Source organism: Euprymna scolopes, chromosome 31, assembly GCF_053919585.1.
Source record: "Euprymna scolopes isolate OS-2025 chromosome 31, ASM5391958v1, whole genome shotgun sequence".
Classification (NCBI taxonomy): Eukaryota; Metazoa; Mollusca; class Cephalopoda; order Sepiida; family Sepiolidae; genus Euprymna; species Euprymna scolopes.
This window is the reverse complement of record NC_136512.1, coordinates 91,811,586-91,825,127: the sequence shown is the minus strand read 5'-3', so window position 1 is coordinate 91,825,127 and position 13,542 is coordinate 91,811,586. Positions and strand designations below refer to the sequence as shown.

Here is a 13,542-nt window from a genome sequence, read left to right as displayed (position 1 = left end):
AATCAGTTGAATTAAAAAGTGATGGGTGTGGTTTAACGTATTTGAAATGAGTTTAAGCGTGTCAATACGGCAGACGTTTTTGAATGTTGGGAGGAGGTATATAACATAAAAATTTGTCTGGGATATTTATCACTGCTGCAATGTTAACATACGTCTATTTGATTGCATTTTAACACACATCCTTTATAACTTATATAAAAGCTCTAAAAGTTTTGAATAAGAAAGCAATTGTATGTTAAGCATTTAACATACGTCCAGTTAATTACATTTAAAAAATAAACCTCTTATTATTTGCGTTGGGTTTGCAATAATTCCGTGATCCAAGTAAAATTAAGAATAGCTTGAAGAATATAGAAGATATGAGGGAATTTTGGAGTTTGAAAATTTAAGAAAAGGGGGATTTTGCTAGGTGAGTATTTGATGTGGAATATGGGATTTAAAAAAATTAAAGGGCTTAGCGGTATAAAAAAAGAATGTGACTATTTCGAAAACTAAAGTAAAAAAAGTAGTGAAATGGTGTGGAGTTTAATGGGAATTACATAGCTATACAGATGATTAAATAATATGTTTTTTTGTTCCAATACAATATGAATAATTAGATGTTGGACGGTATAAAACGATATAAAAGATTTAAATGATAAGGAGAGTAGTAGCAATTAATGATGGGCAGGTAAATGGTTGTAATTTATTTGTTAGCCATAAGCTAAAGTGAGTAAGGTAATAATGTTAAAGTGGGTAATTAGTAGATTAAGAGAGTTATATTAGATGAACTTTTGAAGAGTGTGAAATTGCTAAGGATGTTGGATTGTATTATTTGCAAATAGTTAATGTTTCAACTTTAAAAAGTTTAATAATTTATCTTGATCTTTGAAATTATAATTAAAACAAAATCATATAAATGTAGGAAATATGAGAAGTTTAAAGATTAATAATTACAAATTCTCAATTAATAATAAGTAAGTGTAAGATTAAAAGTATAAAAGAAAACAGGGGGATCTCCAAACAATTAAAAGGTAAAATAATATAATAAAATGATATGTGGTTTAGTTAGGATTAAATAGCAATACAGATGATTAGAAGTATAGGTGTTTTGTTATACTACAATATGAATGATTGGATATAGAGCGATATAAGCGATAAGGAGCCGTTTATGATATAATGGTTAATGGATGTAAAGTTTTTTTTAGTAATAAGCTTCAATAGGTAGGGTAATAGTGTTAAAGTTTGCAATTATTAGATTGAGAAAGTTATATTAGATGAACTTTATTAGGATGTGAAGTTGCCAGGGAGGTGAGATTTGTAGTGCCTGCAAATAATTGACGTTTCACTTCTAATGTTTAATAATTTATCTCTATCTTTGAAATTAATAATAAAGAATTTTTCCTATAGACATAGTAAACAGGAGAGTTTTAAAATTTACAGGTACTAGATTTTTTAAATAATCTCCCAGTTAATAGTAGGTGTAAGGTTATTTTGAATCAGGGTTAGGTAGTAGGTAGTTAGTGAGGTTTTGTTGGGGTGGTTGGGGTTATTAAAGGAGCATTTATGAACTCTAAATCGGTCTTTAAATGAATGTTCAGCAAGTCCGATGAAGTATTTTTAATCATTAGGATTTTTTATAGGAGGATTGTGGCTTTGTAGACTACTTCTGTCTGCAGACATTGTTATTTAAATGGACACTTTGATTTATTTGTGCAGTTACAGTTTTTTGTGTTACTGTTATTATTATGATTATTGTTAACTGGAAATCTTCAATAAACACAAATCCTTTTATGAAGCAGCCTTAAAAGAAAGTGGATACACTAATACCACTATCAACTATATCCCCCCCCAACAAGGGCAGTAAAAAACACAGATCTAGAAAAATTATTTGGTTTAACCCACCTTTTTATATAATGATTAAAACTAAACCGGAGGAAAAAATTCTTCGCATTAATTAACAACCACTTCCCCCAAGTAACATCTTACACAAAATCTTTAATAAAAACACCATAAAACTCAGCTACAGTTGTAGTTACAAACTAGAAACAATAATAATAATAAAAAACATAATAATAAAATATTTAACAACAACAATTCATTCATTTTAAATTCATTTATTCCTATGCATCTTAAATTGGACATGGCTCAAATCCATACCAACACAAAAAGAAAAGACGCCACATCTTTTCGGCTCCATCTGTTATTGAATTACTCACTTCTCAGTTTTAATAGATTCCCAAATCAATCGAATACACATGAACTATTGAACTGCTCGTGCGTCATGTGACTCTCTTGAGACTCTCACGAAAACTTCATGAATTAAAGAAATAAAGATGTTGATAAGTTCGACTGCAGACAATGATAAAAATACTTTTATTTCTTAGTTTCATGAATATATTTTAAAGTTTGAACACTCAAAGCCAGAAATTATAAATTCATTTTCAATGTTAGGTATCCCGTCTGCAAATCTTATCGAGATCAAATAAAACCACGACCGTATTTGCTTCTGAACTTGGCTCTCAAATCTTTAAAATACGAGACTTCATCAGACTCTCAACTGTACTTATACACAATCTAAAGTGATACACAGAAAGACAAAAAAAAACAACAACAAAAAGACTACAAAAAACGTACACATAAAAATATAACAGGATTTGTTTCTGTTGATCCTTCTTTAGGTGCTCTTTGCCAAACTCGGAAATCTGTCCGCAATTTCGAACAAGGTTAGAATGCTCTTATTCCACCAGCCATTGCCAGGTAGAAGTTATTAGTAATTTGCAAGTGTAGTTTTGAATATCACCGGCACTGAGAATTAAACCCTCAACCTCAAGATGTTATATAGTCAGGTGGGAGATATATATTATAAAACGAGTCATATGTTGTATGTGAATATTTTCCATAACGACGTACATGTTTAATAGTTGGGTTTATCTTTTTCTGTATATTCGTGAACGTGTAAATGCGTGTATGTATATACGTCGTATCATTTAGTTGATCGTCTAGTGTGTATATTTTAACACTTATGCAACAGTTCTAACAGGGAACGATTGACGTGGACACATCGAAACATTGTAGACAATAGTTTTTATTTACAGATGTAAATAACACAACACATAGCTGAATTATTTATGAACATTTATTCTCATGGTCTGACCAGCTTTTTCAGAGATTACACGTTCTTTACATTTTGACTGTCCGGAGTGACGCAGCTCCGCACGTCATCTTGTCGTCCGTGGTCTCTGATGTCCAGCTAACGACTCATTAGAATCTCCCCAAATCTACATACATCACGTGTTTCTTTACATCATATCATTACATGTCTCAGACCAACCTAATGTGACCCCAATCTAGTTATTTGTTTATGCAAACCCAAAAATAATGTTTACATCTATTTTCTATTTTCACATTCCTTTTGCGATTTATATGTCAATCATCTTTTCCCCAATTTAATTGTTTATTTTTCTAATCATAATAATTGATCCATTATATGCCGTCGCTCAAATCAAATAATAATAATAATAATAATAATAATAATAATAATAATAATAATAATAATAATAATAATAATAATAATAATAATAATAATAATAATAAAAAGTTTTGACCCTTGGTCCTACTTTCCACAGTTAACACATATAATAACATTACACAGAAAGGTGTAACTTACAACTGACTTTTACCAAGTACGTTATGCGTTATGCCACGGGTTTCTGCGCACTGTTCTAGCATAAATTTTTGGAGTCCTTGATCTATTATTGTTTTTATGCACTTATAATGATAGATAACTACTTAATACTACACACACACATACATACACACGCACACACACACATATATAAATTTTTATAACTACTTCATTTAATCACATAAATTAATATACGAAAGTATAAATTTATGCGTAAACTTTAAGTATTTACTTCAACAATGCTCAATACGTAGGTAGAGCTAGGTAGTAAGTTATGAAATATATTTTATTTAATGATTTCTAAAGTTACTTAAATAATTTAGAGGGTGGAAAATAAATTTTTGGAAAAATTTAAAAATAAGCTAGACATTTGCTTTATTGCAAATATACAAATAAGCAATTTGTAATAATAATAATAATAATAATAATAATAATAATAATAATAATAATAATAATAATATATTTCTGTAGAAATATATTTTCTTATAATATATAACAATTCTTATTTAAGAAGCGCAATGTAATTACAGAGCAATATAGAGAATAAATGACAAAAAACTATATTTCAAAATTCATGATGTTGACCATCTTATAATTTATGATTGTATAAGTAAACGAAATTAAAGGAATAAATTATTAGATGATCAACATCATGAATTTTGGAATGAAGTGCTTTGTCATTTATTCTTTCTCTCTCTCTCTCTCTCTCTCGCTCTCTCCCTCTCTCTCTGTATATATATATATATATATATATATATATATATATATATATATATATATATATATTATACAGTGCTAGGTCGAACTATCATCTCAATATCATTGAGGCGTTAGTCATTAATAACTCTCGACCTAGCCTGTGTAGACAAAAGATTTTGAAACATCAGTTGGAAATATTTACTGATTTAAAACCACCTGAACAGTGAGAATTATATATATATATATATATATATATATATATATATATATATATATATATATATATATATATATATATATATATATATATTTTCTCTCACTGGTTTTCCAACTGAAACCAATTTCCCTCTTTCCTCATTCGATTCTTAGCTTTTAATTTATCATTCTCACGTTTCCTCTTAGAGGGTCAGACGATAAGGCCTTAAGGAAATTTTAACAACTCCACCTGCCCGTTTTCTTTTTGTTTCTTTGATCTTTTTGATTTAAATTATGTTTCCTCTGAAATTTCTCCTTCCATTTTGCTGTACCAAGAATTTACTTATATATATATATATATATATATATATATATATATATATATATATATATATATATATATATATTGTAAAATATGATTTTTTTCATTATATTTCACTCTTTGTGTATACCAACCATTTTTGCCTAGAAGCCCGATGTTTGTTAAACATAACAACAGACATATATAAAAGAATAACACATTTCAGTATCTAAACATATAATTTTCTTACAAATTTTAATATTTCAATACATTTTTACAGGTCAGTTTCATTATGCAGGAGGAATCGATTATTATCATTTCAATATCGATCATTCTCATACATATACCCCTAAAAAAAATAGAATGATTTTGCTTTGAAAAAAAAAAATGCATGACTATATAATGCTAGAAAAAAAAAAGAAAACAAATCTTAGAAGACGCAGCATCGCGTTTTTGTTTTGGTAGCCATCTTGAATCAACATATATCTAGACACACGTTATGAGAGCTATAATTATGTATACATATCGCAAGTATATAAAACATCGTTATATGGTAGCCAACATAGACTATACAACATTCTCAGGCATATACGCGGTGCCATCAATAAGTTTCCAGACTTTTTTTGACATGTGCACTTTTATAGATAGTACACACGTTAAAGTCTAGTCCCCTTTAAAGTAATCTCCTCCAGCTGCAATGCACTTGTTGTACCGTTCCAACAACTTCTGGAAGGCTCCATGGAAGGCCTCTTGTGTGAGTGTGTCAATGACTCTCGTCACAGCCAGGGAGCAAGGTCTGGACTATAGGGAGGGGGAGGAACTGTCTTGGTGTCCATCTTAATCAAATAGTCTGTGAGAAGGATGGAGTTGTGGACTGCACCTCTGGATAAGCTTCTGCATATTCCGTTCTCTCGTGAATAAGTGTACAGTTCGCACACTGACATCAAACTGCGCACTTATTGTCTCTATAGTCATATGACGGTTCTTATCCATGGAATTCTTTATTTGGCTAAACAAATCTGGTGTTCTGACTTCCTTTTACCTACCGCACCCTCATTATTACTCACAAACTCCCTGCCTTCCTTTAATCTATTATGCCACTCAAAAACTGATGATCATTTCGTGCAAGATGGTCCAAAAGCAGTCTAAAGCATTCCATACGTTTCAGTGGCAGTTTTTCCAAGTTTCAAACAGAATTTTATTGATTACCGCTCTTCTTACGCCCGGATTGCATTTTTGAAATTCTCCTGCTGTGACTTTAGTAGGGTATATTCCAATATCTACCGCAGCTGTTCATTTGAACCTGAAATTATAAAAATTGACCAGTCATCTCATGAGCTGGATAGCAATAATATAGTGATTTTTCAAAAGTCTACGACAATTTTTAATGTCTGTACAAAGAAAGTTTGGATACTTATTGAAGGCACCTTGCATGTTGATTATGCATGCCAAGACACTAATTCTATTTTTGAAGACATACATGCCCAATTGCAACAGCATGAGCGTAGCATTAAACTACAACAAGATCGCAATTTAGGAAATTGTCAGAGTACTAGAGTCAAACAGAATCACTAAAACCTTGTGTATAGTACTTATGATTATTTAAATAGCTCCAGACAAGGCATGAATCTAAGAGCTAGAAAAAACAAAAAATGATTAACGTAAAAGCTTAAGATGCCAATTGACCTTTGTCTTCAAAATATCGAGGTTATAGGAAGGAGAAAAATAGTCTGCAGTAAACCACAAAAAATTCAGTACCTGGAAGGAAACAACCGGAATAGGAAGATGAATTATAACAAGGTATCCGAATAGCTAAGTGGCGAAGACCACTAGACAAACGATCAAAACGAGCTAGAACAAAAGAAGCAGTGACGAAATAAAGCAATTCTGTAAAACACATGGTATAATATTTATAGAAAAGACTATGACTAAAAACATCACGTCTTTGTGTGTGTGTGTGTGTGTGTGTGTGTGTGTGTGTGAGAGAGAGAGAGAGCGAGAGAGAAGAAAGAAAGGTGGGGGCCAACCAAATTAGAAAGCAATGGTTCCATCTATTGATTCGAATAATCTTGATTTCCCTGACCAAAAAGTCGGTTTTAAATATGGATAATCCAGCAATAAGCTGTATACTCAATTCGCCACCGTCTCTTTAATATGGACACAGAAAAAAAAAAACATCTCCTCTTTTAAAGGGTGAGATAGTACCTGATGCATAGTCTCCTAAGTCTTCATATCAGTTAAGGTTCTAAAATAGTCTTTCCGAGTCACGACCGAAAATTGCATCACGAATAATTGCTAACGCAACCGCCATGAATACATATTTACACACATTAAGAACTTAAAGAATAAAAACTATTAGGAAATGGATTTGGTATTAAATTATTCAACAATACTTGATATGCCATAAAACAGCAATGGTAAACACTTAGAAAAATAGGACCGATAATTTTTGTTATTTGGATTAAAACTATTATCCTCATCTTTAATGTGGAAGGTGATCGTGCTTTAGTGGTTAACGGCACGAACCGACGACTCGAGTGTTCTAAGTTCAAATACGATTTGTTCCACTTTCACTTAGGATGTTGGCAAACATCACACGGTCCATCCCGTAACCCCCGATGTCATTCTAGAAAGAGTTCTTACTAGAAAAATATCGAGAAAACCAACGCCAACAATAAAATTTTCAGATTCATACGATATAGTGACCTTTAGTATTATTTTCACAAGGTTTCGGCTGATTTAACCTGCGATCTTCTTCATGTGCATCTTTTAAACCTAATATTTATGTCAAACTCGCAAATCTATACGTAATTTCGAACAGAATATTATATTTAATCAATATTGAACGTAGATTGTTCGATTTCTGTCAAATATAGACGAATAGTAGTGTTAAGTAATGTTTTAATTTAATTTTATTCTTATTGATGATCTTTTGTAGTGGGAATTGAACCTTCAACCTGCCACTTACAACAGATTGATGTTTAACGCCATTATTCGTTGAACGCGGGCCTTTATCCGTTGCGCGGAAATGTTGCGAGGAATATGAAAATTCTAGTCGTAGTAATAAACAAATAGAAACATACACGAAGGTTCTTTGCGTTTTGCGACGTCAATGGTCGTCAGTGAAGTTTTATAGCAAATAACCATTTTTATTATAAACAAAAACGATTTTACTGTAATTTCTATTAACAAAACAAATAATTGAACATGTTATTTAAGAAAAGAAAAAATAAAGAAATTAGAATTTGTATTGCACATCTTTGAATGGCTTACTCACTTTTTAAAATTCTATTTAGAAATATTGATAAAACAGTAGATGTGTTTATGTGTGTGTAAATATTTAACCGATAAACGTTTAAACTACTAGTCAGATAACTCTGAAATCAGTAGAAAATAATAATCATACACCAAAGATAATTTATAACGAGTAAAATCTTTGTTCGAATAAATGATTAACGCGCACTGAAAAATGTTGGCACTAGTTTCTATTACTTTTGCGTATGCGCAAATAAATCCATTTATATATTGAAATGATTTAATTTACATCTTCTTATCTATTTGTCGCCAGCTCAAACGGTAAGAAGCGCGACTGGAGTGCTAAATGCTTTGGTTTCAATTCTAACTGACGGAACCAGGTCATTTTTAACTTTTGAAATCAGTACCATATATATATATATATATATATATATATATATATATATATATAATATTCAATAGAAAATTGGCTCTGTGATAATAAAATTAATTTACGCGTATTTTATGACTGGGAACGCCTCCTTCCCGCTAGTTACCTATAAAAACATTACGGTTTGAAAATTATGTTTGCTAAAACACATCAACCAATTATTGTACCGTTTTCATATGAGAATTTTCACTTTTTAATAAATAAGATAAATATCAAGTTAAAATGTTGAACGTCAAATTAATAATAAAAAATTGACTCAACTGAATTTAAAATTACAATTATTTACACAATCCAACGTTGAATTCGAGAGGTTATAAAAATAAAAAAAATTATATTAATTTAAAATTAAAAAATAGGTACAACATCAACAAATAGACATCAAGTCCAAATCAGCAATAAGAATAATATTTTAGATAAGAATAATATTTTAGATAAGAAAATTTATGAAAAATATCCGTTGAGAATAACAAACGGGCACTAAAAGGTAGTTATATGGGAAAATTTAATTAAAAATACATTAATAAAATAAGCGTTTGGTTTTTTAACCTGTAGAAATTTAAATGTGGTTCAAATGTAGAGGTTGCGGTGAAGAGAAATTAAAACACTTGATTTCTCTCTCCGTCCCCCTATCTCCTTCCCCCTCTCTTTCTCTCTCTCTCTCTCTCTGTCCTTATATATATATATATATATATATATATATATATATATATATATATATATTTATATAAAATGGGTTAATAAATTCCAACGAAAGAAAGATGTTGAATAAGAGAGTAGTCAACAACAATGTGTATTTTTTAACAATATTTTATTATTCCGTGTCTTGGTTTTTCATTGAGAATTATGTTTGGATCATTGTAATAATGTTTTTAAGTCATTGAAATCGTTTACGTACGTTTCAGACGGTCTGATGCGTCCTCGTCAGAAATTATTTTCAAATGTGTAAAAATGGCGATTTTCAGTTAGTTTGAAGTTTTTCCAAGGGGTGGAGGCTTGTAAGTGTTTATGCTGAATTTTTATTGCTTTTTTATGGCTTTTTTTATTTGGTTTGTCCAGGGAGATTTTGACCTCGCTGTAGTCAGTCGCTATCTCTTTCTGCTAATGTGTTTTTCTTTTCCTTTAGGGTGGGGTAGGGTGTGTGTATGTGTGTGTGTGTGCGTGTGTGTGTGCGTGTGTGTTTATGTGTGTGTGTGTGTGTGTGCGTGTGTGTTTATGTGTGTGTGTGTGTTTGCTTTTATTGGTTTGGGAATGTGTATATTTTTATTTGCTTCCTTAGGAAGGCGGCTGTGGTCCGAGGTCGTTACTAATGTGTGTGTGTGGGGAGGGGGGACTGGCTCTTCTGAAGTAAGGGTAGGGGTGCTTTCATTCTATTTTGATATTTATTTTTTGGATTCTTGGATTTTAGTATTGTGATTTTCGTTTTAGTCTTATATTATGTTTGTTTAGAAAGAGGGGTGTATTTAAAATAGGGGATTTTTTAATGTTTATGTATATCTTCGTGTTTCTTCTAATCAAAGTTGCAAGCATGAGTTTGTTTCGTCTAGTTCTTCATTTGAGCAGTCTGTTAGTGATTTAACATGTGTTTATTGTAATGTGGATACAGTGACAACAAAAAAAAAATGCTGAAATACAAACAATGATAGAATTACACCAGCCACCAATCCTAAGCCTAACTGAGCTGAAACTCAAAAGATCACGATATGATCTTCATGAATGCGAAATAAATATAGAGGCATATGAACTGTTCCACACACTTGAGCAAGATGGACGAGGGATATTCCTGCTGATCTCAAAAGCCTTGAAACCGACAATCTGTGACAGAGTGGACACTAACGACTTCAAAGAGGCACTCTTCGTCGACTGCAACATGGCAAATAACTCCTCCCTCCTTGTAGGCCTTGTATACAGAGGCCCAAACAGCATTGAGTAAAACACACGGGAACTAAATACCATAATGAGCAAAGCGATAGAGGCAACAAAAAATGGACCTACTTCTGATCGGCGACTTTAACATTCCTAACATAGACTGGAAACAAGAGATCAGCACAGTCGGTCCTGGCCACTCAGCATCAAAATTCCTGAAAGCTACTCAACACGCATTTCTTGTACAACATCAGAAAGAACCAACAAGATATAGAGAAGGGGGGAAACCTAATGTGTTAGACCTGGTCCTTACGAACCGTGAAAACCTTATTGAAGAAATTACAATGGCACCTGGACTGAGGAAAAGTGACCGCCACACTCTCATTATCAAAATAGACCACTATAAAGCAAAACAGCCCAAGCAAAAACGTTTCAACTTCCCGAAAGCGGACTTTGAGACACTCCTAGGTGAACTGCAGGAAACAGACTGGGAGAAAGAGCTGGAAGGCAAAAATGTAGACGGCATGTGGACTCTGATTAAGGACAAAATTAACCAGGAAGTCCAACGCTCAGTACCAACCAAATCAGTAGGCCGAGCCCATACAAAAAATGGATGGACAAAGAAACGCTGGAAACAGTCAGAAAGAAACACAGACTCTTCAGGAAGTGGCATCAAATCAGAAAGAAGGAAGACTACACCGAATATCTCAAGGCAAACAACAAAGCCACCAAAAAATGTAGGAAAGCAAAAAGAGGTCTAGAAGCTAAGGTAGCAGCTGAGGCTAAGAGTAATCCCAAAGCATTTTGGTCATACATTAAAAGCAAGACAACAACGAAATCGGGAATAGGAAACCTAAAAATGGAAGATGGAAGCAAAACACCAGACAAAGCAAAAGCAGATATAATAAATGATTTCTTCCATAGCATTTCACACGAGAAGATGATGGTCTGTTACCCGACCCACCACCTACTGAGTATAACGTACCTTTAGAAACATCTGAAATCTCTGAGGAAAAAGTACGGAAACTACTCAAGAAGTTACAGACCAACAAGGCTGCAGGACCAGACGGCATCAACCCTCTTGTTCTTTCAAAGGCTGCTGATACCTTGGCACACCCAGTATCACTGCTTTTCCGTAAATCTTTGCCAGAGGGACAAGTACCACAGGACTGAAGAAAGGCAACACTCTCCCCTGTCTTCAAGAAGGGAAGCCGACTGCAAGCGAGTAACTACAGACCAATTAGTCTCACATGCATACTCTGTAAGGTGATGGAAAAACTCGTCAGGGAAGAAGTTATAAGGCATTCAAGGGAAAACCACCTTATTAGCACAGAGCAACATGGCTTTGTACAGGGAAGGTCCTGTAATACTCAGCTTCTGGATGTTTTGGATATCTGGACAGAAACTCTTGATGCAGGAGGAGGTATCGACATCGTGTACATGGACTTCATGAAGGCCTTCGATTCCGTGCCTCATCGTCGCCTCCTGACAAAGATTGAGTCATATAGCATCCAGGGCAAAGTCCTCAACTGGATTCAGGCGTTCCTAAATGCTAGGCAACAGTGTGTAGTAGTAAACGGAGCAAAATCAAGACCAGCATCAGTAACGACGGGATACCACAGGGAAGTGTCATTGGCCCAATGTTATTCGTCATCTACATAAACGACCTACCCAAAATCTGCCAAAGTGAAATGAAGCTGTTTGCAGATGATACAAAGTTCTTCACACGCAGTGACATCCCAGGAGCCACAGACAGCCTACAGGCTGACCTAGATAACTTGCAGAACTGGTCACAGGATTGGTTGCTCCGTTTTCACCCACAGAAATGCAGCATCCTGAAACTAGAGAGCAGGAGATCAGAGGCTAAATACACATTGAAAGCCAACTCGCTTGGAGTGATAACACTGCAAGAGCATGATCATGAGAAAGACCTAGGCATCGACATCGACAACAAACTGAGTTCTAAGGAACATGTAGCTAACTCCATCTCAAAAGCAAATAAAGTTGTCAGGATCATTCGCCGCATTTTTGACTTCCTCTCGAATACAGTCTTTGTGCAATTCTACAAGAGCCTTGTGCGTCCTATCTTGGAGTATGGCCACTCTGTCTGGCAGCCACACCATAAGACCTTATGCAGTGATCTGGAAGACGTACAGTGCCGAACAAGCCAGCTGCTGGCATTACTGAAGGACAAGCCATATTCTGAAAGATTGAGAACTCTGAGACTGCCTACTCTTGAGCATCGGGGAAATCGTGGTGACATGATCGATCTCTACAAGTACATCCATGGGATCTATGATACAAGAAAGCCGTCTTTTCAGATCGCCAAAAACAGCGCAACCAGGGGGAACAGCCTCAAAATCGTAAAAAACACTGCAGGCTAGATGTCCACAAAGGGATCTTCTCACAGAGGGTTGTCAACACATGGAATGATCTCCCAGATTCCGTTGTACAAGCACAAACGATAAACGCATTCAAAAGCAGACTTGACGCCCAGTGGAGATTGCTGCCGAGTTTATATTGTCCATCCTCCTAAATTGAAGTGCAAATTCCTGGGTTTCTGTGCCACAAAGTTGTATAGGAAATTTTTCCCTTGGAACGATGAACAGGTCCAAAACCTGGACCTGAAAAGTGATTTATGAAAGTATGATAGGTTATGAAAAGGAAGGGTTGTAAAGAGATAGCTTCGAATTTGGGGGTATCAAAACCAAAGCAAAATATGATGAAAGTAAAAATATAATAGATAGACCCCATAATTTATTATACCATACCTGTTCACACTGAAACACTTATCACAATTTTCTGTGGATCTATATTAAAAAAACCTTGTTAAACTTTGTGACATATTTCCATTCTATGGAGTCAGGCGCGAACGAACACCCCATAATTTTATTATATCATATTTCTTCAAACTGAAACATAATTATCAAAGTATACTTACGCAGATAGATATGAAAAGTCTTTATTAAAGTTTGTGCCTATTTCCATTCTATGGAGGCCAGGCGTGAACGCAGACCCCACAGTTTTATTATACCATCCCTATTTAAGTTAACACATACTTAGCAAAGTATTATTATGTACATCTATATAAAAGAACACTTGTAAACGTTTTTTTTTTAATTTTTAATTCTT

General features: G+C 33.7%; 1 protein-coding gene across 1 annotated transcript; it reads left to right on the top strand.

Moving 5' to 3' along the window:
• The first annotated feature begins 11,679 nt into the window (after positions 1 to 11,679).
• On the top strand, positions 11,680 to 12,072 carry LOC145255571 (uncharacterized). The gene has a single exon (XM_080114026.1). The coding sequence runs from the start codon at positions 11,680 to 11,682 to the stop codon at positions 12,070 to 12,072; it is 393 nt and encodes a 130-aa protein (XP_079970152.1).
• Positions 12,073 to 13,542: the final 1,470 nt, after the last annotated feature.

Bases quoted from the DNA above. Each gene is read 5' to 3' on its own strand.
- LOC145255571 (XM_080114026.1), top strand. From the start codon at position 11,680: ATGGAAAAACTCGTCAGGGAAGAAGTTATAAGGCATTCAAGGGAAAAC.